The 25,822-nt window shown below is 40.4% G+C and overlaps 2 protein-coding genes across 2 annotated transcripts; both read left to right on the top strand.

Annotated features, from left to right (window-relative positions):
* The first annotated feature begins 917 nt into the window (after window positions 1-917).
* On the top strand, window positions 918-3,044 carry LOC114303741 (AP2-like ethylene-responsive transcription factor At2g41710). Its single transcript, XM_028248891.2, has 7 exons — window positions 918-1,354; window positions 1,479-1,487; window positions 1,593-1,681; window positions 1,786-1,859; window positions 1,952-2,002; window positions 2,107-2,183; window positions 2,311-3,044. The coding sequence occupies exons 1-7, from the start codon at window positions 1,060-1,062 to the stop codon at window positions 2,901-2,903; spliced, it is 1,188 nt and encodes a 395-aa protein (XP_028104692.2). The 5' UTR covers window positions 918-1,059; the 3' UTR covers window positions 2,904-3,044.
* A 4,412-nt stretch (window positions 3,045-7,456) lies between these two features.
* LOC114303746 (uncharacterized) lies at window positions 7,457-9,713 on the top strand. Its single transcript, XM_082924104.1, has 3 exons — window positions 7,457-7,609; window positions 7,739-9,041; window positions 9,379-9,713. The coding sequence occupies exons 1-3, from the start codon at window positions 7,457-7,459 to the stop codon at window positions 9,711-9,713; spliced, it is 1,791 nt and encodes a 596-aa protein (XP_082780230.1).
* The last annotated feature ends 16,109 nt before the right edge of the window (window positions 9,714-25,822 follow it).

The raw sequence follows: 25,822 nt of genomic DNA, 5'->3' as shown, positions 1-25,822 counted from the left end.
TTCTAGGGGATCTTCTATTGGACACCTCACATCCTCGGTTCATACCAAGCTCAATTTGAATTTTTTAATATTTTTTTTCAATTCACACAATTGATTTTTTTGAATAATACCAAAATACTCTCATCTTCTTGTTTGTACATTCATATTTGACGGCCTTAGTTAGTTGGATTTAGAAAACTCAGTGGATTTGTATTGCATAATGACCTTGAGTACTTGCCAGAGAGAACATGGTGAAGCTAGTTCTCATTCATGATTAGCTTTGATATTGTGCAAAACTAGCTTCAATTCAAGCACATGAACTAGTTGCCCATCGATTCCCTGAAAGAAACTAGGAGGTCTCAGTCAATCAGTTAAATATTAATATATAAAATTAAAAAAAAAAACTAAATTACTAATTACCAATTACTCGTTCAGATTGACAAAAAGGCTATGATCCTTTTTAGCAAGGACTACATAGGACCAAGTCCATGACACCAAAACATATCCCAGGAACAATAACTCAACAATTTGTTTTGAAAACAAGTGAAAACAGCTTTTTTTCATTTCAAAAATTTTTGAAATCACTTCCCTTTTTTTGAAAACAAAAATAATATATCAAACAAATTTTCATTTTCAATTTCCAAAAAAAAATGAAAATGAAAACAAAAACATTACCAAACAAGGAGTAAATGACAATATGCTCACTTTTGAAATGGCAAAACTGCCCTCTTAAGATCACATAATATAAATTAACAATAATGGCATCCAAGCAAGCACATGAAGCAATTCCAAAAACATGAAGCAAATATATATTTTAATTCCATGGGCTGGCAAACAGAGAGTATAGGCATACCCAATCTGTCTTTAGTTGCTTCGAAATAATCCCCTCCTTTGTCTTCTCCTAATTCCGGTTGTAGCAACCAAAAACAAGACATAATAAGACCAAAAGCAGCACACAGAATATATATGCATTCTACCTACAAATTCTTCAAATGTCAAGCAACAAGAGCAAGAAAGTATTAAAGAAACAACAACCAAAGAAAATAAACAAGCCTCAAACAAAGAACTAAAGGGATAGCAATGAAAATGGTGAAGAACGAGGAGAATCCAGGAAGGAGAAGCAGAAGCAGGGTAGATGGAGAGGCCTTGGAAGCAAAGTGTGCCAAGAGAAAGAGAAGAGATCTAATACCCGCGTGCCACAATCAACAAATAGAGCAGCCACAGCAGCAAGTTTATCAAGCTTCCGCCCCTACCACAGTGAAGAGAAGTTCAAAGTTTCGCGGTGTCAGCAAGCATAGATGGACAGGGCGATTCGAAGCTCACTTGTGGGATAAACTTTCTTGGAATGTTACACAGAAGAAGAAAGGGAAACAAGGTAGACAGTGTTCATTCTTCGCACACTTCCTTCATTTTTTAAATTGAAAATCTAGTGCCTAATTTGAGATTTCTCACTTTGTTTCTGCGGTCTGGCACTTTGAAATGGGACTTCGGATCAACAGTTTACCTTGGTGAGTGCTCTTTGTTACTAGGAATTTTGGACTTTACATAGTTCTATTTTTTTATCTTTTATTTTTACATTAAACTAAATAAACATATTTCCTCAAATCTCTCAGGAGCTTATGATGAAGAAGAATCAGCAGCAAGAGCATATGATTCAGCTGCACTCAAGTATTGGGGGACATCAACTTTCACCAATTTCCCGGTATAACATCAGTTGTGAATAAATATGAGATTGTTTGCACTATACATGTTTTCCATCTATATGAGATATAACTTATAGTTGAACACCCCTGAAATTTCACACAGGTGTCTGATTACGACAAAGAGATTGAGATAATGCAAACCGTAACAAAAGAGGAGTACCTAGCCTCTTTAAGAAGGTATGAATTCAAATATCTCATCTGATTTTTAATAAAGTTTGTTCATGGATATTCTGCTTAAATACCTAAGTTTTTTTCCCCCTTTGTTATAGAAAGAGCAGTGGCTTTTCAAGAGGTGTATCCAAGTACAGAGGGGTTGCAAGGTATATTTTTTTTTTCTTCAAAAAATAGTGATGAACCGACATATATTTATTAGTGATGAGGAAGCAGATTATTCTAAAACTATTGTTTTGGGGACAAAATGCAGGCACCATCACAATGGAAGATGGGAAGCTAGAATAGGAAGAGTCTTTGGAAATAAATACCTCTACCTTGGCACTTACAGTAAGTAACATCCAAATCTAGAATGAATACAATACACAACATATATAACCAAAAACCAACCATAGGTTAACAATACAACAATATAAGCTACTGTTTGCTTACCTATGCGGCACATCTCTCGTTACAGGCACCCAAGAAGAGGCTGCTCGTGCTTACGACATTGCAGCAATTGAGTACAGAGGCATCAATGCTGTGACCAACTTTGATCTAAGTTCATACATTAGATGGCTCCAGCCAGGAGCAAACAATCCAATTGCTGTGCAAGAACAACAGATGAACACAGAATCTCAGTCAGTCCCATCCTCTAACTTCAGTTCAGGAGAGGAATTCCAATCCTTGTTGTTCCATGTCGATAATTTCAGTGTAGATGACTTGAACTTTCCTCAAAAGCAAGAAGTGATTGAAAGGAAATTCCCGGTTAGCAAATACGCAGAGTCTTCTTCTCCCACTGCGCTTGGCCTCCTCCTTCGTTCTTCAGTATTTAAAGAATTGGTGGAGAAGAATTCTAATGTCTTCGAGGATGAAATTGACGGGGAAGACACAAAGCACCAATTACAGATGGGTAGGGATGACGAGTATGCAAGGATATTATATGATGGAAATGGTGATATCCCATTTGTGCTCTCTTCCAATCGTGAGTTCCAAGGAGAGCTTCACTTCACCTATAATGATCAAGGTGAACTGCTTGGAGCAGCATCGTGCGACATGCCTTCCATGTGATCACTAGTAGCATTTGCAGGATATCTTGAGTAATCTTAATTGGTTTTTTTTTTTTGTCTCTCTAGAAATTTATTACTTGAGCTTTTCTTTGTTGATATGAAATTCCTCTACAAATAAATATGAATGAAGTTCATAACATGCTCCAAATATATATATAGCTACCAATCCAACACACCAACTATAATTCCAAAAGACAGCCAATACCTAAAATAAAAGGTCTCCAAATAACTTCAAGGCATATAAATAAAATTTTAAAAATAAAACAAAAACTTTCTAAAGTTCAGACCACACAAACATTGATATTCCTGCATGTTAGAGTTGATGTATAAAGAGAGAATAAAGAGAGAAATACGGAGAGAATAAATTGTATGTATTATTATTGATTGATATGTGTATATTTAGTGATTTACAACACTCTCATTTATAGAGAGTAAATAGGATACATTGGATGCTAACCCACCGAAAGCATAAAGATACAACAACAACATGAGTGAGACAGCTAGATAGTGCAGCTGTATTACATTAATATTTACAATAATAATACTAACAGCCCCCCTCAAACTCAAGGAGGATAGGCACTAGCCAACTTGAGTTTGGAGAGAGTCACAAAACAGAAAAATAAACTGAAAAATAAAACAGGATAGGAGACACGGTATGGTCGTGTCAGACCGATGTAGCAGACAGTTTATGGGGTCATGTCGGACCGTTGTAGCAGACAGTTTACGGGGTCATGTCGGACCGTTGTAGCAGACACTGTGTGGTCGTGTCAAACCGATGTAGAAGACAGTTTACGGGGTCATGTCGGACCGTTGTAGAAGCTGACCGGAATCAATGTCGGGACAGTTTACGGGGTCATGTCGGACCGTTGTAGAAGCTGACCGGAATCAATGTCGGGACAGTTTACGGGGTCATGTCGGACCGTTGTAGAAGTTGTGGTGGTGCACCGAGGAGGCGACTTAGGGAGTGCGCCATGAGCGACTTATACATGATACTGTGTATAACCCCCCCTCAAACTCAAATAGGTGTGAAGATAGAAACCTATTTGAGGTTGAAACAAAGGGATTGATAAAGCTGACTGGTGTAGAAGACACTGTATGAGTGTGTAGATAGGCTGCCCAAAAAAAAAAAAAAAAAAAAAAAAAAACCAGAAAATACACACTGATACATCCTGCACATGGGCACCCACTCAACACACTGCCCCCTCACACATGACATCCCTCTCTCATCTTTTTATTATACTCTATTTCCCCTATCCCTACCATTATTAGTGAGAGTTTACGGGAAATAGAGTATAATAAAAAGATGAGAGAGGGATGTCATGTGTGAGGGGGCAGTGTGTTGAGTGGGTGCCCATGTGCAGGATGTATCAGTGTGTATTTTCTGGTTTTTTTTTTTTTTTTTTTTTTGTTTTGTTTTGTTTTTGTTTTTTTTGTTTTTTTTGTTTTTAAGTTGAAATCGTCCGTTGCCTTGGGAAGATATTATAATAAAATATATATATATATATATATATATGAGTATGGAGGGAATGATGAGGATAATGTGATGTGGTGGGTGGAGGATGAATTATTTATTTTAAAAAGAGAGTGGATGGGAAGGAAAAGACAAGGATTTTGAAAAAGGAGAGTGGGAGTGGGGAACATGGACGGGAGGGATGGGATAAAGAGAATAAAAAAGTAAAATAAATAAATAAAAGAAAAAGTGTGCTCAAGCAGAGAGTGAGTGGTCAAGACACTGCGGGTACACCTTTTGAGTATCCCCAAATGTGAGGTGTTGTAAGAGCACCGAACTGCTGTTGTAAATCCTCTTGGAGATGAAATTGGAGTCCCAGCAGAGGAGAGCAGAGTCGCCGGACTTCACGCCGCAGAAATTATCCCGGCCACCGGCGATGTAGTCGAAGGATCTCGCCGGTGAGATTTCGATCAACTGGTCGTTGCGCCAGCATGGGATTTGCCGGGTTGTTTGTTCGGCGACGATGCCGCAGACGGTGGCGGAGCCGTAGATTACGGCGATGGTGGAGGAGGAGCCGCCGAGGGCGTGGGCTGGAGAGACGGCGGCGATGAGGAGGAGGGTGATATTGAGTTTCGCCTTGGATGCTTTCGCTTGTTTTTCGATCTCGGCAGGAGTGTAGAACGGGTTGGCTGTGATAATAGTTATGCCGCTGTACGATGCGCCGAGGAAGGAGAACACGAATTCGGGAGAATTGTGGAGCAAGAGCATGATGACATCGCCTTGTCGGATGCCGAGGTTGTTGAGGCCGGCGGAAACTTTGCGAGCGATGAGCTCGACATCGGCGTAGGTGTAGGTGTCGCCGGTGGAGCCATTGATGATGCAGGGACGAGAGCTGAATTGGGATATGTTTTCGAAGCAATATGTGTGGAGTGGCAAGTGATTTGGGATGTAGATGTCTGGAAGTTTGGATTTGAAAATGAATTCTTGTTTCTGTTTTTGGTTCTCCATTGAGAGAGAGAGAGAGAGAGAGAGAGAGTGTGTGGCTCTCGGGTTTCCATGCTTGCTCAACGTGAGAAGCGGCAACAACAGTTTCGCAGCCTTAGTTCTCGCGATCTTGGCTCCAATTCTGCTTCCATTGTAGACTTCGCAGATCGTCATCATTTGAGCTTGGAAACAATGGAGAAGAGCCTGATTTATCATGGGTTCAATCACTTGTCAAAGAATCTCCACAAGTAATGAAGGAAAGGCCTGCAGCACCAGTCTTAGGTGGTGTTGATGGATCTGGATCTTCTGGTGAGGGCTCAAATTCGAACTTGCAGATTGAATGTTGAAGAATCGGCGGCGGAAGCGGCCGCGGAGGACCGAAACTGGGAGGTATGGCAGACATGTTTTGTGATTAGTTTTCTCATCGTCCGGCGGGCGGCCAAGGCGAGGTTGCCGCCCGCCGGTGAAGCGAAATTAGTAGGTTGTTAACCTAGCTCTGATACCATGTTAGAGTTGATGTATAAAGAGAGAATAAAGAGAGAAATACGGAGAGAATAAATTGTATGTATTATTATTGATTGATATGTGTATATTTAGTGATTTACAACACTCTCATTTATAGAGAGTAAATAGGATACATTGGATGCTAACCCACCGAAAGCATAAAGATACAACAACAACATGAGTGGGACAGCTAGATAGTGCAGCTGTATTACATTAATATTTACAATAATAATACTAACACTGCAAAACAATGTCGAAGAACTTGAACTAGGTCATTTATAAAAATATGGAAGTATAAACAAAAATAATCAAATTAGATAAATTCAAATATGGAAAATGATTCCTTGTGCACAAATAGGAGAATAAAAATATGGAATATATAACTTAACAAAATTGATAAACACATAGGCAACTGACCAACTTAGGATTAACTAACAAAACAATTACTACCCTAAATAGAATACAAGCTATGATGAATTGTTGGCAATTGGGCTGGGTATTGGACCTGAATTTGGGCGCCCATGTGGCATGACCCATGGTCCATTCAAATTACCCATGTAATTTGAATTTGATTTCTTAATTATCCTATTTGTTAAGATAACTCTCTATCTATCTACATCTATCCTATCCTTAGCAGATATGGATAGATGGATATATAAGGTTATATATCTAATTATGTTCATTGATTTCCTAATTATCCTATTTGTTAGGATAGCCCTCTATCTATCTACATCTATTCTATCCTTAGGAGATATAGATAGATGGATATATATGGTTATATATGATGTAGAACAAGTAGCCGAAGACTTCTTGGAACAATTGGACCGACAAAAGACAAGAAAAAAGATGTAGAACAAAATTCTATAATTTTTATATTTCTTAATTTTATTGTTTAGAATTAGGTTTTTGACTAGGATTTTAAATAGTTTAGAATTTTTAGTCTCTTAGGTTTCCTAGTTCTCTTAGGTTTCTTAATTTGTGTTGATTTAAGTTTCCTAGTTTATTTTGGAATCACTTTTCCTACAAGTATTAGGTTTAGTCTATTATAAATAAGCCTACAAGCATATGTAATTTTTATTCATTCAATAATATTTTTAAGAGTTTTTCTTCTATCTTCCTTGTAGATTCAAGGGTGTTCTTGTAGATTCAAGAATTCTCGTCTGCTAGAACAATATCTAGTCTCGTGTGATTTATTTCGTTGCGTCAAGTGGTATCAGAGCAAGGATTTAGCTGGCTCAATGGCACAAGACAGAGTAGATCATGCAAACCCTACTGGAAGTGATCGTGGGGTCGAGGCCCTGTGGGTAGCATATGAGAAACAGGAAGAGTAGTTGAACGAAACTCGTGATCTGCTTATTGGCCTGAATCTCAATGCCAACAACAGGCCACCAGTGGTTGATAGGGTCCGTGCTGAGGGAGTTGCTCAAGGCCAACCTGTTAACCAGAACAGAGTGTGCACCGAAGGATTTGCCCGAGGTCAACCTGTTCAGAATGCTCCTAGACGTCCCCTTCGTTGTCCATCTGATAGTGAGGAGGAGTCTGAACCAGAGTTTGAACCACTTCCAGCCAACTATCGACCCCGAAGGCAACAATAACAAGGGTTCGATGAGTACCGAATGAAGATAGATCTTCCCCAGTTCAATGGAAATCCACATATTGAGGATTTTCTTAACTGGCTTTCAGAGGTGGAGCGATTTTTTGGGATGATGGATGTTCCAGAATCAAAGATGGTGAAATTGGTGGTGTACAAACTAAAAGGAGGTGCTGCGGTATGGTGGGATTAATTACAGAAAAATAGGCATCGATAAGGAAAAGAATCTGTACGGACTTGGCGTCGGATGAAACAACTCCTCCAAGACAAATTTTTACCACCAGATTATGATCAACACTTGTTTCAGTTGTACCAAAATTGCAACCAAGGAAGTCAATCTGTATTTGATTATACAACTGAATTTTGTCGACTTTCAGATCGTAATAATCTGAATGAGACCGAAGGACAGCGTGTAGCCCGGTATCTCAATGGGTTAAAATTAACCATTCGAGAGAAGATAGGGCTATCAGTAGTGTGGACTATGGATGAAACACATAATATGGCTCTCAAAGCCGAGCTAATGGAGCGCAAGACAACCTATTCTGGATATCGTCGGAACCTTCATGATTCATCGTTTCTCACTGGGGAAAAAGGAAAAGGAGCTGCCCAACCAACAGTTCCAGTAAATCAGCAGAGGGGTACCGCTGGTGGAGGAGGAAACCAGATGACTGGATCAAGTAGTAGAGAGGCATCTCGAAACACAAATCCTTATGCCAAACCAACAACGGATATGTGTTATAGATGTAGTACGCCTGGCCATCGCTCTAATGTCTGCCCAGAAAGAAGGACTGCTAATTTAGTTGAAGAAGAAGATGAAATTGGAGATAATGGAGATGCAGAACATGAGGGTGATCAGTATGAAGGTGCTGAACTCGCCAGAGAAGAAGGAGAACGAGTCAACTGTGTAGTTCAAAGGGTTCTATTTACACCAAAAACTGAGGACCTCAGTCAACGTCACAATATTTTTCGCTCTTGTTGTACCATAAATCAAAAGGTGTGTGACCTTATTGTGGACAGTGGAAGTTGTGAAAATTTTGTGGCTAAACGATTGGTAACGCACCTGAACTTCTCTCCTGAACCACGCCCCTCTCCCTACAGCATTGGCTGGATTAAAAAAGGACCTGCTGTCAAGATAACCGAAGTATGTGAGGTACCTATTTCTATTGGCAAACATTATAAATCCGATGTATTATGTGATGTGGTTGATATGGATGCTAGTCATGTATTACTTGGAAGACCTTGGCAATTTGATGTGGATATTACATTTAGAGGGCGAGACAACACTCATGTGTTCAATTGGGGGTCTCATAAAATTGCTATGAGTCCTTTAAACCAACACATAGTGCCTCCAAAAGTCGAAGCGAAGTCTTTCCTCACTATAACCAATTCAGAGGCCGAGTTTGTGGCAGATGCGAAAACTTCGCAAGATTCATATGCTATGGTTATGAAAACAATGGTACCTATGGCCAAGGAGAACACAGTCACACCAATCCCTCAGAAAATTAAACCATTGTTGGAGGAATTCCAAGAGCTTACTGCTGACGAGTTGCCAGATGAACTTTCACCCATGAGGGACATTCAACATCAGATTGATTTCATACCAGGAGCAAGTCTGCCAACCTACCACACTACCACACTATAGAATGAGTCCAAAAGAGAGTGAGATCCTACGGGAGAAAGTCGAAGAATTGCTGCGAAAGGGACTTATTTGTGAAAGCCTAAGTCCATGTGCTGTTCCGGCATTATTAACGCCAAAGAAATACGGAAGTTGGCGAATGTGTATAGACAGCCGAGCCATCAACAAGATTACCATCAAGTATAGATTTCCCATTCCCAGACTAGATGATATTTTGGACATGCTGGAAGGATCAAAGTGGTTTTCAAAGATCGATCTGTGAAGTGGGTACCATCAAATTCGAATCTGTCCTGGGGATGAATGGAAAACAGCATTCAAGACTAAGGATGGTTTATATGAATGGTTGGTTATGCCAATTGGCTTTTCTAATGCTCCTAGCACCTTCATGCGAGTGATGCATCAAGTATTACGACCTTTCACTGGGAAATTTGTCGTGGTTTATTTTGATGACATATTAATCTATAGTAAATCAGAGGAGGACCACATGGCCCATTTACGAGAGGTGTTGACAGCACTGAAGGTAAGCAAGTTGTACATTAACCTTAAGAAGTGCAGTTTCCTTACAAGTAGTTTGCTGTTCTTGGGTTATATAGTTAGTTCAGATGGCATTCATGTGGATCAAGAGAAGGTTCGAGCCATCCAATAGTGGCCAACACCCAAGACTGTTAGTGATGTTCGGAGTTTCCATGGGTTGGCTACGTTTTATAGGCGTTTCATTCGAAGTTTTAGCACTATTATGGCACCAATAACAGAGTGCATGAAGAAAGGAAAATTCCTGTGGAATAATGATGCAGAAGAGAGCTTCTTGCTGATCAAAGAGAAGTTGCGCACTGCACCAGTACTAGCTTTGCCCAGTTTTGAGAAGATTTTTGAGGTAGAGTATGATGCCAGTGGTGTGGGCATTGGGGCTGTCCTATCTCAAGAACATAAACCAGTGGCCTTTTTCAGTGAAAAATTAAGTGAAGCTCGGCAAAAGTGGAGCACTTACGACCAAGAATTTTATGCAGTGGTTCGAGCTTTGAAGCATTGGGAACATTACCTGATACAAAGAGAGTTTATGTTGTATACTGATCATCAAGCCTTAAAGTTTATCAACAGCCGGAAGCACCTAGATAACATGCATGTAAGATGGTCTAATTTCCTTCAGAAATTTCCTTTTACTATTCGCCACAAATCAGGGGTTTTGAATTGAGTCGCGGATGCCTTGAGTCGACGGGCTAGTTTATTAGTCACGTTGACACATGAGATTGTGGGTTTTGAGTTCCTGAAAGAACTTTATCCTGATGATGATGACTTCAAGGAGATATGGGCAAAGTGTATTCAAAGACAACCAGTAACTGATTTCCACATCACTGATGCTTATTTATTTCGAGAAAATTGCTTATGCATTCCCTGTAGCTCTTTGCGAGAGAAACTAATTTGAGATCTCCATGGTAGTGGCTTAAGTGGACATTTGGGCAGGGACAAGACTATCGCAAGTATGGAAGAACGATATTTCTGGCCTCAGTTGAAGCGAGATATTGGCAATTTTGTGAGGAAGTGCTACATTTGTCAAGTATCCAAAATGCAGTCTCAGAATACTGGCCTCTATATGCCTCTACCTGTTCCTAACAACATATGGAAAGACTTGTTAATGGAATTTGTGTTGGGACTCCCTCGTACCCAACGTGGAATTGATTCTGTGTTCGTCAAGGTTCTGAAAAGCGGTTGCGGTCGCTGTAACGGTGGCGGTGGAGCGGTTGCGGTTGCGGGGTGTAAAGGCCGTAGCGTAACGGTTGCGGTAACCGGAACCGTGAATTTTTTTATTTTTCGCACAATTTGAAAAAAACTTACCGATACGCACATTTTTTTTCCATGATCATATTTATTGGGTTTTAAAATAAATATTGATTAATTTTTATAAATTTTTTAGTTTGATCCAATATATTTTATATTTTTAAATCATTACAAACTGAGTTTTTTACATTTTATTTTAATAATTAATGACTTTATATTATACAAAAAATCAATCACTAACTATTATATGTAAGATAAACAATGACAAAAGTAAGAGAATAAATAAAAGCTTAAATATATATATATATATATATATTAATCAAGCCAAATAGATAATGACCACACTTAGTATTATTGTTATTATTAAACAATATATAGATAGACACACACAAACAAAATGGTTGAGTGATAGCAGCTGAATATAATAGTATAAGCCTTACAGCTTCAACAAATCAATAACATGTTCTTCATCTTCCCTCTTCTCTCTCTCTATCTCTTGTTCCTCCATCTTCCCTCTTCATCTTCCATCTTCTCTCTCTATCTGTCTTCTCCATTTTCAACTTTTTTTTTTTTCGAAAAAAGCAATTTAAAACCGTTACGTAACGGTGCGTAACAGGCCGTTACAGCCGTTACGGCACCGTTACGACCGCTATAGCAGCCGCTACAGCCGATACACCTGTGAATGTCAATCACACCGCAAAAGCGGCAGTAACGGGTGGCGGTAACGACCACAACCATTACGTAACGGCGTTACGTAACGGTTGCGGCCGCTTTTTAAAACCTTGGTGTTCGTAGTGGTTGACAGGTTTTCAAAGATGGCACATTTTATTCCTTGTCGAAAGACTTCAAACGCCTCTCATGTGGCTCGATTATTCTTTCGAGAAGTAGTTCTTTTGCATGGAGTCCCTCAATCCATTACCTCAGATCGTGATGTCAAGTTCCTTAGCCACTTCTGGGTGACTTTGTGGAAGATATTTAACATAGCCTTGAATCGTAGTTCAACCGCGCATCCTCAAACAGATGGTCAAACAGAGGTGACTAATAGGACTTTGGGCAATTTGGTTCACAACATTTGTGGAGACAAACCAAAGCAATGGGATCTTGGTTTGCCTCAAGAAGAATTTGCATATAAAAGCGCAGTTCACAGTGCCACAGGAAAGTCACCATTCTCTCTGGTGTATGTCGCAGCTCCAAAACATGCAGTTGATTTGCTCCGTTTGCCTCGGGGTCCAGGAGTGGGTACTGCCGCTGAAACCATGGCCAAACAAGCCCAAACAATACAAGAAGAAGTACGACAAAAGTTGGAGGAAACAAATACCAAATATAAGGCAGCTGCAGACAACCATCGGCGCTCCAAACTGTTCAAGGAAGGAGATTCAGTAATGGTGTTTTTGCTCAAAGACAGATTTCCAGTTGGCACATTCAACAAATTGAAGCCTCGCAAGTATGGTCCATATAGGGTGTTGAAGAAAATCAATGACAATGCTTATGTGATTGAGCTACCAGACGACATGAAGATTTCCAAGACTTTTAATGTAGCTGATTTATATGAGTATCATGCTGAAGAACCCCTCTATCCAGAATCAAACTCGAGGTCGAGTTCTCTCCAAGAAGAAGGGACTGATGTAGAACAAGTAGCCGAAGACGTCTTGGAACAATTGGACCGACAAAAGGCAAGAAAAAAGATGTAGAACAAAATTCTATAATTTTTATATTTCTTAATTTTATTATTTACAATTAGGTTTTTGACTAGGATTTTAAATAGTTTAGAATTTTTAGTGTCTTAGGTTTCCTAGTTCTCTTAGGTTTCTTAATTTGTGTTTATTTAAGTTTCCTAGTTTATTTTGGAATCACTTTTCCTACAAGTATTAGGTTTAGTCTATTATAAATAAGCCTACAAGCGTATGTAATTTTTATTCATTCAATAATATTTTTAAGAGTTTTTCTTCTATCTTCCTTGTGGATTCAAGGGTGTTCTTGTGGATTCAAGAATTCTCGTCTACTAGAACGATATCTAGTCTCGTGTGATTTATTCCGCTGCGTCAATATATCTGATTATATATTTGAATATATATAACATCAAATATGTTATGTATTTTTTACTCATAACATTTTTTCCCATACTCTTTCTCTAACTCTCTCTCACATGTAAAACGATCAAGCCTTTGCATTGTGACTAGAGAGGGTGATACTCATACTGTGGTATCACTCCATTGTTAGGAGTTCATAGTTCGTGGTTGTCAACCACGTGATTTACCCATAAGGTTCTTCGTTCTAGATTCTTTTACACAAGGTATATATTTGAATCCTTTTACCCGCTGTGTTATTTGTATCTTACATTGGTATCAGAGCCATAAATAGGTATTTTCGTACTTTTTTTATGTATTAAAATATGTATATAATTATATATACACACATGATATATGCATGAAAAATTAATATTTTCCGAACTTTCTCCGATCAACTTGAAATTTACATATGTTGTAGTATATTCATGTAAAATATATCTGCAAAGTTTCATGAAAATCCAACGGTTGGATTTTGAGAAAAATGGAGATTCATATTTAATTTTTCATAACTTTGACTACATGCTGGTTTTACATGCTTTGTTTTTATGTTATGAAAATTATATATTTGAAATCCTTGTTTTGATACCTTCAAAATGGTATATTATGGGCCTGATTCCGACTTACGGTCGATGAGAAAAAGCAAACCCTAATTTGGGTTCGTTTTGTATTTTTGGTGGCTTAAGGAAGAAGATGAAGTGCAAAGTTTCTGCACTTCCACTCTCATTAGAGAGAGAGTGTGCTACACTCCATTATTTTTGTTTGTTAAATGTCATTTTTTAGACCACTACTGTTTTTATTTTGAAAAAATGAGTCCGGCAGTACCAAAATCAGTCTAGAAATCATTTCGGAAGGTAGCACGTGTGACTCACATGCTAGCTGGCACAGCCAGAGATTGCCACACGTTGCCACGCGTCCCACCCGCCAGCCACGCGCTAGACACGCTTCCCACGTAAGCGACACGCGCCCTTCTCACGCGAGCGTTAAGCCATGCTGCTTCGAGACGCGCCACGTGCGCTGCCATGCGTGCGCCGTGCACTGCGCCGAGCCGAGCCGCACTGTTTTTCCACACTGGCTTGGCTGGCTTGGCGGCTGGATGTTAAGGCACTATTTGTTTTACCCTTAAATCCTGAATTGCGTTAAATGGTCATAAATAATTTGTTATAGCTTTGTTTTGAGCGTGGTTGGTACTATTAGACTTAGAATTAAATTTTTTATCTACTGTAAAATTTTCAAAATTTTATGAAAATAAAAAATATTTTTCCTGAGATAATGATTTATTATTTCTACTTTAAAATGCTTTTAGGGTTGCATGACTAAGTTTCTGAGGCTGAAATTTTTACAGTAGACTACTGTACTGGTACACTATTTACTGGTATGATTTTTGCATTTTCTCAGATTCTAGAATATTTATTTCTGATTTTATATGTATTTATTAGTTATTTAAAATTCCAGAAAATATCAGAAAATTTCAAAAAATTTCAAAAGTGATGTACTTTCTGTTATGGCATAATATGAATATTAAACGCAGCATATTGTTGTTTTTTGACTAGAGTTTCTAATATGTTATGATTAGAATAGCATGATTAAATTTATTTATTTATTTATTTAAATTTCATTATTAAATGTAACATAGCATGAGTTGATTGTGAATCTTCATTAAGATGTTATTGTATAGAATTAGAATATTTTATCATACTTTAGACATGCCATAGTTAGTGGGAGGTTGTTCGGGGAGGTTGTTCGGTTGAGAGATATCTTTGTAAATTTACTCCCGAAAACTAATATTTTGCACATGAATTAAATTAAATTTTAGATAATTGTCACCTGTGGCGCAAGAAATGATTACGAGCATAGCGGATTTTTGATCTTGCGACTTGTGAAATATTGTCATTATTTAATTTAGATTTTTACGGCAAAGTTATATTATGCTAATCAAATTAATCCCAATGCAAATTTCTCTCTAAGTTGACTTAGCTTACGGAAGTTAATTTGGTTGACCTAGACTTAGTAGAGATGTTCAAATGTGAACAATGCAATCATATTCTTTAGATGAGCAAAAAGTCTTAGAGACTTTAGGCCAGACCTTAATTGAGCCAAAGTAAAGAAACATGACTCAAAGTCGCCGTAGTTTTGTTGCCTTGTTTGGCACAATAAAAAACTGATGTGTGCGCTATAGTTAGCGACATGCTACGTAGTTTTGATCGGCACGTTTTGGAGTTGTGAAATTAGTAAGCCCTCAATAGATCTGTATATGATCTTGACTATTAGGCTGTGCGGATTAACTTTGTAATTTGACTTGTAATAATGTTGCATCATTGGATGAAGTAACATTTAAGAGTCACATCATACAAGAAATGCGAGCTTAAATGAATTAGTCATTAAGTGTAATACGAGTAACTAGTATAAGCAATGTTTTGCTCTCTCCCCAACTGTTGGGAGTGGATGGAGCAAAATTTCACACTATAATAGTTTGCATTAAAGTATCACTTGAAGTTAAAAGATTAGCGCTTAGTAACAGCAAAAATCTATTAACACTAGGTGAAAAGATTAGCGCTAAGTGGCTGCAAAATCTATTAGTATTGCCAACTTGTCTAAGTCTGGACACTTACTGTTTCCACACTTGAGTGTGAGACATGAGGAAATACTTCTTTGTATGATTCCTTAGCTAGGCTAACACTTTTGAATAACGTTTACCACTAAGCGCAGACGTTGCAGCATAGTAATGAAAAGGTCAAGGCCAACAAGGTTGTTATGACTCTAAGAATTTGACGCATGACTCGTGAGAGCATTGTGTTGAATTAGACTCTTTAGCCTAATTCGCACTTAAGTTACTTCGGGAGCTGTCGTAGATTGAAAGCTTATTCTCTCATTCTTGTGGATAGTACAATTAATTGCAAGTAACTATGAAGCGAGAAATAGAGATGGCAAGAGGTGTATTGTCATCTTTCAACTAGATGCAGTAAAATGTGTGGAGAATAAAATTGACTTAAAGGTGCAGGGGATTAGTACTTACTAGTTAAATTTGCGACTTAGATGCACTTGATATCTCCATGACATCCTTTTATGATCAAGTGAACATGAATTAATCGTGAGTCATTACCTAGTTTGGGCCTAAACCTTTAAAACTTGTCTTCAAGAACTCATACATTAGGATGATTGGAATTAGTTTATGACATTGGTCATGAACTGTCACGCCCTCAAAATAATACATAAAAATTCATCTCTTTAGACATGCATTGATACAAAGAAACCAACCATTTTTTCATTAATTAGAGTAGTTCTTACAAAAGTATTACATGTTAACAACAAGAGCAAATGCCCTACGGGCTTACAGCTTTCCAAGTTAACACTTGGTTACAAAGAGAATAGTGCTAACTCAATACATATTAAGCCCATGGCTTGAATTTACATGTAATATATCAAAAGAAAGCAAACAACAAAAGCAGTCTGTCTGCCTCTAGCCTCCCAGGCTATGTCCTTGGAGGTGGCATGCTACCTGTACTTGAAAATGATGTCCCATAAAAGGTGAGCCACAGCCCAGCAGAAATACACTAAACCAGCTATGAACAATGACTAAAAGATTAGCAGTTGATAGATGGTCAACACCAATACACTCACTTATATCACATTCTGGTTTCATGACATTTAAGTCCATGTTACATTTCATTTCTCATTTCTTTTTCAACTTTGAGTTTGAAAACAAGGCTCAAAACTTAGCTAAATGACTTGATGAGAATAAGACTCATCTTTTAAAACACTTTCAAAATTCATGATGGACGCACATTTTGATGCTGTGTCAATAACACATAATCCACTTCCATACTATACGAACGATACACATTTTGGTGCTGTATCAACATAACATAGAAACACTTCTATACTTCACAATTGATAACGATATACATTTTAGTGCTATATCAAATCGATTTAAACACTTCCAAATTCAACACTTGATACACATTGTAGTGCTGTATCAATGTCACACGAAATCCGGTTTAGAGGTCCATCCCCCATCTTCCAATAAACCGTGGAGTACATCCTCCATCTCCTCCAACACAATACAATGTATAGAAACAATTATCATATACGAATTCAATCAATCAATACACATTTTAGTGTTGTATTGTACTGACCACCATATTCAATGGCTAACTTAATGGATTAGTTTTAGTTTGCCTAATCATCATGCATTGTCTACAGCAATCAAGACTATCCTCCACTGATAGCCCAAAGTAGTTATTTCTAAACCGAAAATAAATGCACCAAATGGATATATTATCAACATTTAACCTGGGTGAGCGATTAAATGAATCCAACCACACCCGTTAATCCCATAATCTTTTCAATTTGAATACTCTCAATTCAATTCTTCATTTCTCAAAATTAATTATACAAATTAATTTATTCAACTAATTAGGGCATTTTCCCATAATTAACATAACAACCCTAAGGTTCCACTTTCATCCATAGCCCATCATCAATATCATTTCTCTATGCCAAGCATGCATATAGGTTTAATTATAAATAAAACCCCATCTTTTGTAAAATTACACAAAGACCCAAACTTTCTCAAAATTACCCAACAACCCCCAACATGTCAAAATGCTAAAATTTAATGACAAAGCTCATAAAGAGGAGTAGGGTATCCCTACCTCGAAGTTAGAGCTCAAACGGGGAAGTTGAAGAAAGTGAAAATGCTCCAAACACCACGATTCTCGGATCAAAACGAAGCCTTCGACGATCAACACACTTTTTACAAAAGCCGGAGGATAGGGAGACACTCTAACTAGATCAAACCTTAGAGAGAAGGGAGATCCTAGAGAGAGAAGCTCTCAAAAATGTTTTAGAAAAGTAAGAGAGAGAGCAGAAGTGTAGAGAATGATTCAAAAATGCCCAGCTGCCCTCTGTTATATGACATTCCCGCTTGAGCAGAAAACAAAACGCTCGAGCGTCAAGAACGAAAAACTAGGTCCGATCGAGCGCAAGAATTTCAGCTCGAGCGCCAAGACACAAGGACAAAACACACCCGCTCGAGTGCGAAAGACCAGTCCGCTCGAGCGTAGATTTTCATCTCCCAAAACTTTCACCAACGAGGTACTACCCGCTCGAGCGCAAGAAACCCGCTCGAGCGTAGAAAACACACCTACAGAAGTTTTGTAGGGACTCGAAATGCTGGAAGGGTGTAAACCCCGCTCGAGCGTAGAATGACCCGCTCGAGCGGACCACTCAAAAACTGGGCAACAGCAATGGGAGCCAAGGCTCTACCAACCTGTAACAACCAAGCTCAACACATCCTAAAATTCAAACAAATGGATTTAAAAGATGACAACAGGGTATACAACCACCAACATCACGGAACCAAAGTCTGGAAAACAACAGATATGAAAAAGGGAAAACCGGGATCGCTATAACCTTCCCCCCTTAAAGAATTTCGTCCCCGAAATTAAATACAAGTTTATCAAAAACAAGTTTCCTCCATTCCCAACAATATTACAACATAATGTTAAACAATCCGACCCGTTACCGGTCAATCCCATCCCTTTTCAAGAGGCATATCACATTATACATAACACCCTGCATTATCAACATGCATTCCTTTAAAATTTACCAGTTTCAACTCATTTTCCACAATTCCATAATACACGCAAAATTAACATCATGCTTGCATTTCCACAACACATTTAACACATACAAGATGTTAAAACAAACTTCCAATTTTAAAGCAAGTTCTACAACATTTCCATAACCCAAAACATCACTATGTCTTACAACTTAAGACATATACAATGCTCTTAAGGCTCAATAATATTACAAAATCTCAATACATAATTATACATCAACAAACAAGTCCGGGTAATTCTCACAGACATCTGCCTCACGTTTCTAAGTGGCTTCCTCCACTCCGTGATGTTTCCACAAAACCTTTACCAAGGGAATGGTCTTGCCTCGCAAGACTTGATCCCTCCTATCCAAGACCCGAATCGGTCTCTCCTCATACGAGGCATCCTCATCAACCTCTAAGTCGGTCCAATCCAATACATGGGATGGGTCCGGCTCATACTTCCGAAGCATACTCACATGAAACACGTCATGAACTCCGGATAATTGCGGAGGCAAAGCTAAGCGATAGGCAACCTCGCCAATCCTCTCAAGGATCTCAAAAGGGCCAATAAATCGAGGGGACAACTTCCCACTCTTCCCAAACCTCATCAATCCCCGCCTAGGTGATATCTTCAGAAAGACATGATCACCCACCTCGAATACCAAAGGTCGCCTCCTACGGTCGGCATAAGATTTCTGACGACTTTGGGCTGTAACAAGCCTCTTATGGATAAGCTCAACTTTCTCCGTCGTTTCCCTCACCAACTCCGAACCCAACAAAGGTGCATCACCCACCTCGGCCCAACAAACTGGAGACCTACACGGTCGGCCATACAAGGCCTCAAACGGTGCCATATCAATGCCAGACTGAAAACTGTTGTTGTAGGCAAACTCCACCAAGGGCAAGTGCCTCTCCCACGTCCCACTAAAGTCAAGGACACAATCTCGAAGCATATCCTCAAGGATCTAAATAGTACGCTCGGACTGCCCGTTAGTCTGAGGATAATAAGTCGTACTAAAGGTCAACTTAGTGCCCATGGCACTCTGCAAACTCTGCCACAACCTAGCAGTAAAACGAGGATCTCTATCTGAGACGATCGTCACTGGGACCCCGTGCAATCTCAATATGTCCCGAATATACAAGTCGGCGAGGTGATCTACCGAATCTCTCACGCGCATAGGGATGAAGTACGCCGACTTAGTCAACCGGTCTACAACCACCCAAATGGCATCACTACCCCGCTGAGTCCTCGGAAGACCTACAATGAAGTCCATAGTGACATGCTCCCACTTCCACTCAGCAATAGGCAAGGGTTGCAACAAACCCGCTGGCCTCTGATGCTCGGCCTTCACTTGCTGGCAAGTAAGGCACTTCGATACGAAAACAGCCACATCTCTCTTCATACCCCGCCACCAAAACTGGCGGCCCAAATCCCGATACATCTTAGTGCCTCCCGGATGCACCGCAAGGCGCGAATGATGGAACTCTCAGAGTACTTCCTCTTAGCAAGACTCCGGTACAAATAAACAGTCTCGGTATCTCACACTTAGGTCGGGATACACCATCAAACCTTTCTCAACCTTCCCACTAGAGATCTTCTCTCGGAGTGACTCTACCTCAAGGTCACCTCTTTATGCCTCTAACACTCGGGTCACAAGTGTAGGCTGCGCAACAACAGAAAACAAGGTCGCAGCCTCAACAGATTCGCCCAGAAGCAAATCAAACTCGCCAAGTGCACCCAACATCTCCTATTCCCGGATGGCTGTACAAGCTACATCACTAATAGGTTTCCTACTAAGGGCATCGGCCACAACATTGGCCTTTCCTGGGTGATAGTGCAACTCAAAATCATAGTCCTCAATGAACTCCATCCGCCTCCTCTGCCTCAAATTTAAGTCTCTCTGTGTAAACAGATACTTCAAACTCTTGTGGTCCGAGAACACCTCGAATCTCTCACCATAAAGGTAGTGCCTCCAAATCTTCAAGGCGAAGATCACTGCTGCTAACTCTAGGTCGTGTGTAGGGTGGTAATTCTTCTCGTGTATTTTCAATTGACGTGAGCCATAAGCTACCACTTTCCCCTCTTGCATCAATACGCAACCCAAACCCTCTCGTGAGACATCACAATAAACTGCATAACCCAACCCTCTCTCCGGAATAATCAAAACCGGAGTGGTGGTCAATCTAACCTTTAACTCCTGGAACGACTTTTCGCAAGTCTTACTCCACACAAACTTGACCCCTTTCCGCGTCAATCTAGTCAACGGCGAAGCTAGCCTGGAGAAATCTTTCACAAACCGACGGTAATACCCAGCTAATCCCAGAAAACTGCGGATCTCAAACACACTCTTAGGTTGTGCCCAATCTTGCACTGCCTCTACCTTAGATGTATCAACAGACACCCCTTCCTCGGACACCACATGGCCTAAGAATTTGACCTCTCCTAGCCAGAACTCACACTTCCCAAACTTGGCATATAGCCTTTGGGCTCTAAGCAATTCAAGCACCACTCTCAAGTGTTTCTCGTGCTCCTCCTCAGAAGGCGAATAGATAAGAATGTCATCTACGAAAATGACCACAAATCGATCTAAGAATTCCCGGAAGATCCGGTTCATCAAGTCCATAAAGATTGCCGGTGCATTGGTAAGCCCGAATGGCATCACCAAAAACTCATAATGGCCATACCGCATTCAAAATGCCGTCTTAGGAATATCCTCCTCCCTGACCCTCAACTGGTGGTAACCCGATCTCAAGTCTATCTTAGAGAAACAACGGGAACCCTTCAACTGGTCAAACAAATCATCTATACGGGGCATAGGGTATTTATTCTTAACCGTAGCCCGATTCAACTTTCGGTAGTCGATACACAATCTCAAGGCACCATCTTTCTTTCTAACAAAGAGGGTCGGTGCTCCCCACGGCGAAACACTAGGGCGAACAAAACCCTTATCTAGGAAGTCCTGGAGCTAAATCTTCAACTCACTCAACTCGACTAGGGCAAAACGATAAGGTGCCATAGAAATCGGCGCTGTGCCGGGCACTAGATCAATAGAGAACTCTATCTCTCGGTGAGGTGGCAAACTAACGAGATCCTCGGGAAAAACATCCGAATACTCACAAACCACCCTCGGCAACACAATCTGGGTCTCATCACACCCACCACTCAAAAAGCTAGCAAGTAGATCACTAAGCTTATTCCGCCCTCGCGGATCATACACCGGTGGCAACACACTACCAACCCGATCTCCCAAGAAATGGAAACACTCCCCGCTCAAGGTACATACTGTGACCCTCTGGCGGTAGCAATCAATAACAGCCCGGTATGACGATAACCAGTCCATACCCAAAATAACATCAAAACCCCTCATGGGCATGACCACAAAAGGAAAAGGAAGCTTATGGTCGGCGACCTTAATATCACAACCTCTAACACCTTGTTTCAAGATCAACTCACCACCAACAGGCGATACTACACATATAGGAGATGCTAACTGTGCCAACTCCAATTCCAAAACAGATGCAAATGCAGCAGATACAAAAGAATGAGATGCACCCGTATCAATCAATACACTAGCAACCGAGTTACAAAACAAGAAGGTACCTCTCACAACTGACGGAGCAGGTACAAGATCCTGCGTGGTAACAGCATACACGCGCCCTGTAAGCCCCTGATCCAACTGCTCACCCCTCGGAGCAAACGACTGCTGCACTGACTGGGACGACGAAGCTCCCGGATTGGCCCTCGAGGCCTGCACAAACTGAGCTGGCTGAAAACCCTGCATCTGCCTAGAACTAGACGCGCCCGAAGTGGCACTCAACTGTGGGCAAAACCTCTTCAGGTGCCCAGGCTGACCACACTGATAACAAGACAAGGGCTGGCCCCTGCTCTGACTCTGGTTCTGCGATCTAGCTGAAGATGAAGCAGCTCTCTGACCTCCTCCCCTCTGTGGGCAAACTGAAGCCTTGTGGCCCAACTGACCACACTTGTAACAGGTGAAATCTCCCTGATTACCTCTCCCTGAGCCTGCACTCGGTACCGGAAAGGTCGATCTAGCAACACCCCCCTCAGACTGCTGAGGGTTAGCATTCCTCTGTCTCTTACCATCACCCTGACCATCCTGGCTCCTCTTAGAGCCTCTCTGTCCCTCCTCTTTCTGCATCATGATCTCCATATGGGCTGCAGCATCAACCAAGCGCCCATAGTCTCGGATCATCGAACCTCCAACCCTCGTCTTGAGGCCGCGCCTCAACCTCTTCTCGAACTCGATACAGCGGCGTTCCTCGGACACCACAAGTTTAGGTGCGAACCTGGACAAGCTAGTGAAAGCAGCCTCATACTCGGCTACTGAAAAACTCAACTGCAAAAGCTGACAGAACTGGTCTCTCAGCTTCTCCCTGACTGCTGGAGATAAATACTTCTCCTGAAAAGCCTCCACAAAAGCCTCCCACGTGCCAGCAATACGGCCCCTCATGTATTTCCACCCCTGACCCGTACCCCCTTTTAGCTGGAAGGATGCCAAGGTCACTTTCAACGCTCCGTCCTCAATGCCAAGCATCTCGAACGTCTTACTCATTTGCTCTAACCACTCGTCAGCCTTCAGTGGCTCCTTCGGATCCCCAATAAACTCGTCTGGGTTAGACCGGAAGAACTCCCTTTTCAAGAAGGAAGGCCCTACCTTAACAACTTAGGCCTGTACTGGAGCCTGAACTGGATTCTCAGCTCTGAAAATACCCACAGACTCCCTCAAAGCATCGGCTATCCCTCGGGCTAAAGCACCCATAGCCTCCTGACCCGCTAGCTCGGCCATATTGGCCTGGCCAACCCCCTTCTGCTGCGCCAGAACATCATCTGGTAAAGGCATCTCCTGCCTACCACGCCTGCCACGCCTACCACGTCCTCGTCCTGACATCCTAATAAAGGTAACCAAGACCATTAGCACATTCACAAATGTGCCGAAGCTATAACACTCACGTCCTAATGCATGGACAGCTGTAATTCACTCCACATAAGCACATAATCACATAAGCACTTACGGATTTCATTTCCGGATAATGATAGTCCCAAGGCGTTACTAGAGTTCCGGTTAGAAACAGCATTGATCAAGTGCTTTTCCAACAAGACTCACAGAAATCCAAGGATCCAATCAACATCCTAGAAACTAAATTCCATAACCAAGTAGTCACATAAACATGTTATCAAATAAACACATAATGTCACACAAAAGTCTCTAACAAGCGAGACAAACCCATTGTGATACTAATCACTTCCCACGTACCCAAAGTATTCGAACCCGGTACGCTTTGATACCAAGTTGTCACGCCCTCAAAATAATACATAAAAATCCATCTCTTTAGACATGCATTGATACAAAGAAACCAACCATCTTTCCATTAATTAGAGTAGTTTTTACAAAAGTATTACATGTTAACAACAAAAGCAAATGCCCTACGGGCTTACAGCTTTCCAAGTTAACACTTGGTTACAAAGAGAAGTGCTAACTCAATACATATTAAGCCCTTGGCTTGAATTTTCATGTAATACATCAAAAGAAAGCAAACAACAAAAGCAGTCTGTCTGCCTCTAGCCTCCCAGGCATTGTCCTTGGAGGTGGCATGCTACCTGTACTTGAAAATGATGTCCCATAAAGGGTGAGCCACAGCCCAGCAGAAATACACTAAACCAGCTATGAACAATGACTAAAAGATTAGCAGTTGATAGATGGTCAACACCGATACACTCACTTATATCACATTCTGGTTTCATGACATTTAAGTTCATGTTATATTTCATTTCTCATTTCTTTTTCAACTTTGAGTTTGAAAACAAGGCTCAAAACTTAGCTAAATGACTTGAGGAGATTAAGACTCATCTTTTAAAACACTTTCAAAATTCATGATGGACACACATTTTGATGCTGTGTCAATAACACATAACCCACTTCCATACTATACGAACGATACACATTTTGGTGCTGTATCAACATAACATAGAAACACTTCTATACTTCACAATTGATAACGATATACATTTTAGTGCTATATCAAATCAATTTAAACACTTCCAAAATCAACACTTGATACACATTGTAGTGCTGTATCAATGTCACACGAAATCCGGTTTAGAGGTCCATCCCCCATCTTCCAATAAACCGTGGAGTACATCCCCCATCTCCTCCCACACAATATAATGTATAGAAACAATTATCATATACGAATTCAATCAATCAATACACATTTTAGTGCTGTATTGTACTGACCACCATATTCAATGGCTTACTTAATGGATTAGTTTTAGTGTGCCTAATCATCATGCATTGTTTACAACAATCAAGACTATCCTCCACCGATAGTCCAAAGCAGTTATTTCTAAACCGAAAATAAATGCACCAAATGGATATATTATCAACATTCAACCTGGGTGAGCGATTAAATGAATCCAACCACACCCGTTAATCCCATAATCTTTTCAATTTGAATATTCTCAATTCAATTCTTCATTTCTCAAAATTAATTATACAAATTAATTTATCCAACTAATTAGGGCATTTTCCCATAATTAACATAACAACCCTAAGGTTCCACTTTCATCCATAGCTCATCATCAATATCATTTCTCTATGCCAATCATGCATATAGGTTTAATTATAAATAAAACCCCATCTTTTATAAAATTACACAAAGACCCAAACTTTCTCAAAATTACCCAACAACCCCCAACATGTCAAAATGCTAAAATTTAATGACAAAGCTCATAAAGAGGAGTAGGGTATCCCTACCTCGAAGTTAGAGCTCAAACGGGGAAGTTGAAAAAAGTGAAAATGCTCCAAACACCACGATTCTCGAATCAAAACGAAGCCCTCGACGATCAACACACTTTTTACAAAAGTCGGAGGATAGGGAGACACTCTAACTAGATCAAACCCTAGAGAGAAGGGAGATCCTAGAGAGAAAAGCTCTCAAAAATGTTTTAGAAAAGTAAGAGAGAGAGAGGAAGTGTAGAGAATGATTCAAAAATGCCCAACTGCCCTCTGTTATACGACATTCCCGCTCAAGCGGAAAACACAACGCTCGAGCGTCAAGAACGAAAAACTAGGTCCGATCGAGCGCAAGAATTTCAGCTCGAGCGCCAAGACACAAGGACAAAACACACCCGCTCGAGCGCGAAAGACCAGTCCGCTCGAGCGTAGATTTTCATCTCCCAGAACTTTCACCAACGAGGTACTACCCGCTCGAGCGCCAACAATCCCGCTCGAGCTCAACCCGCTTGAGAGCAAGAAACCCGCTCGATTGTAGAAAACACACCTGCAG

The sequence above is a fragment of the Camellia sinensis genome, chromosome 4 (assembly GCF_055761805.1).
Source record: "Camellia sinensis isolate YWXY chromosome 4, ASM5576180v1, whole genome shotgun sequence".
Taxonomy (NCBI): Eukaryota; Viridiplantae; Streptophyta; class Magnoliopsida; order Ericales; family Theaceae; genus Camellia; species Camellia sinensis.
Note: the sequence above shows the minus strand (reverse complement) of the source record. Positions and strands in the feature narration are given on the sequence as shown.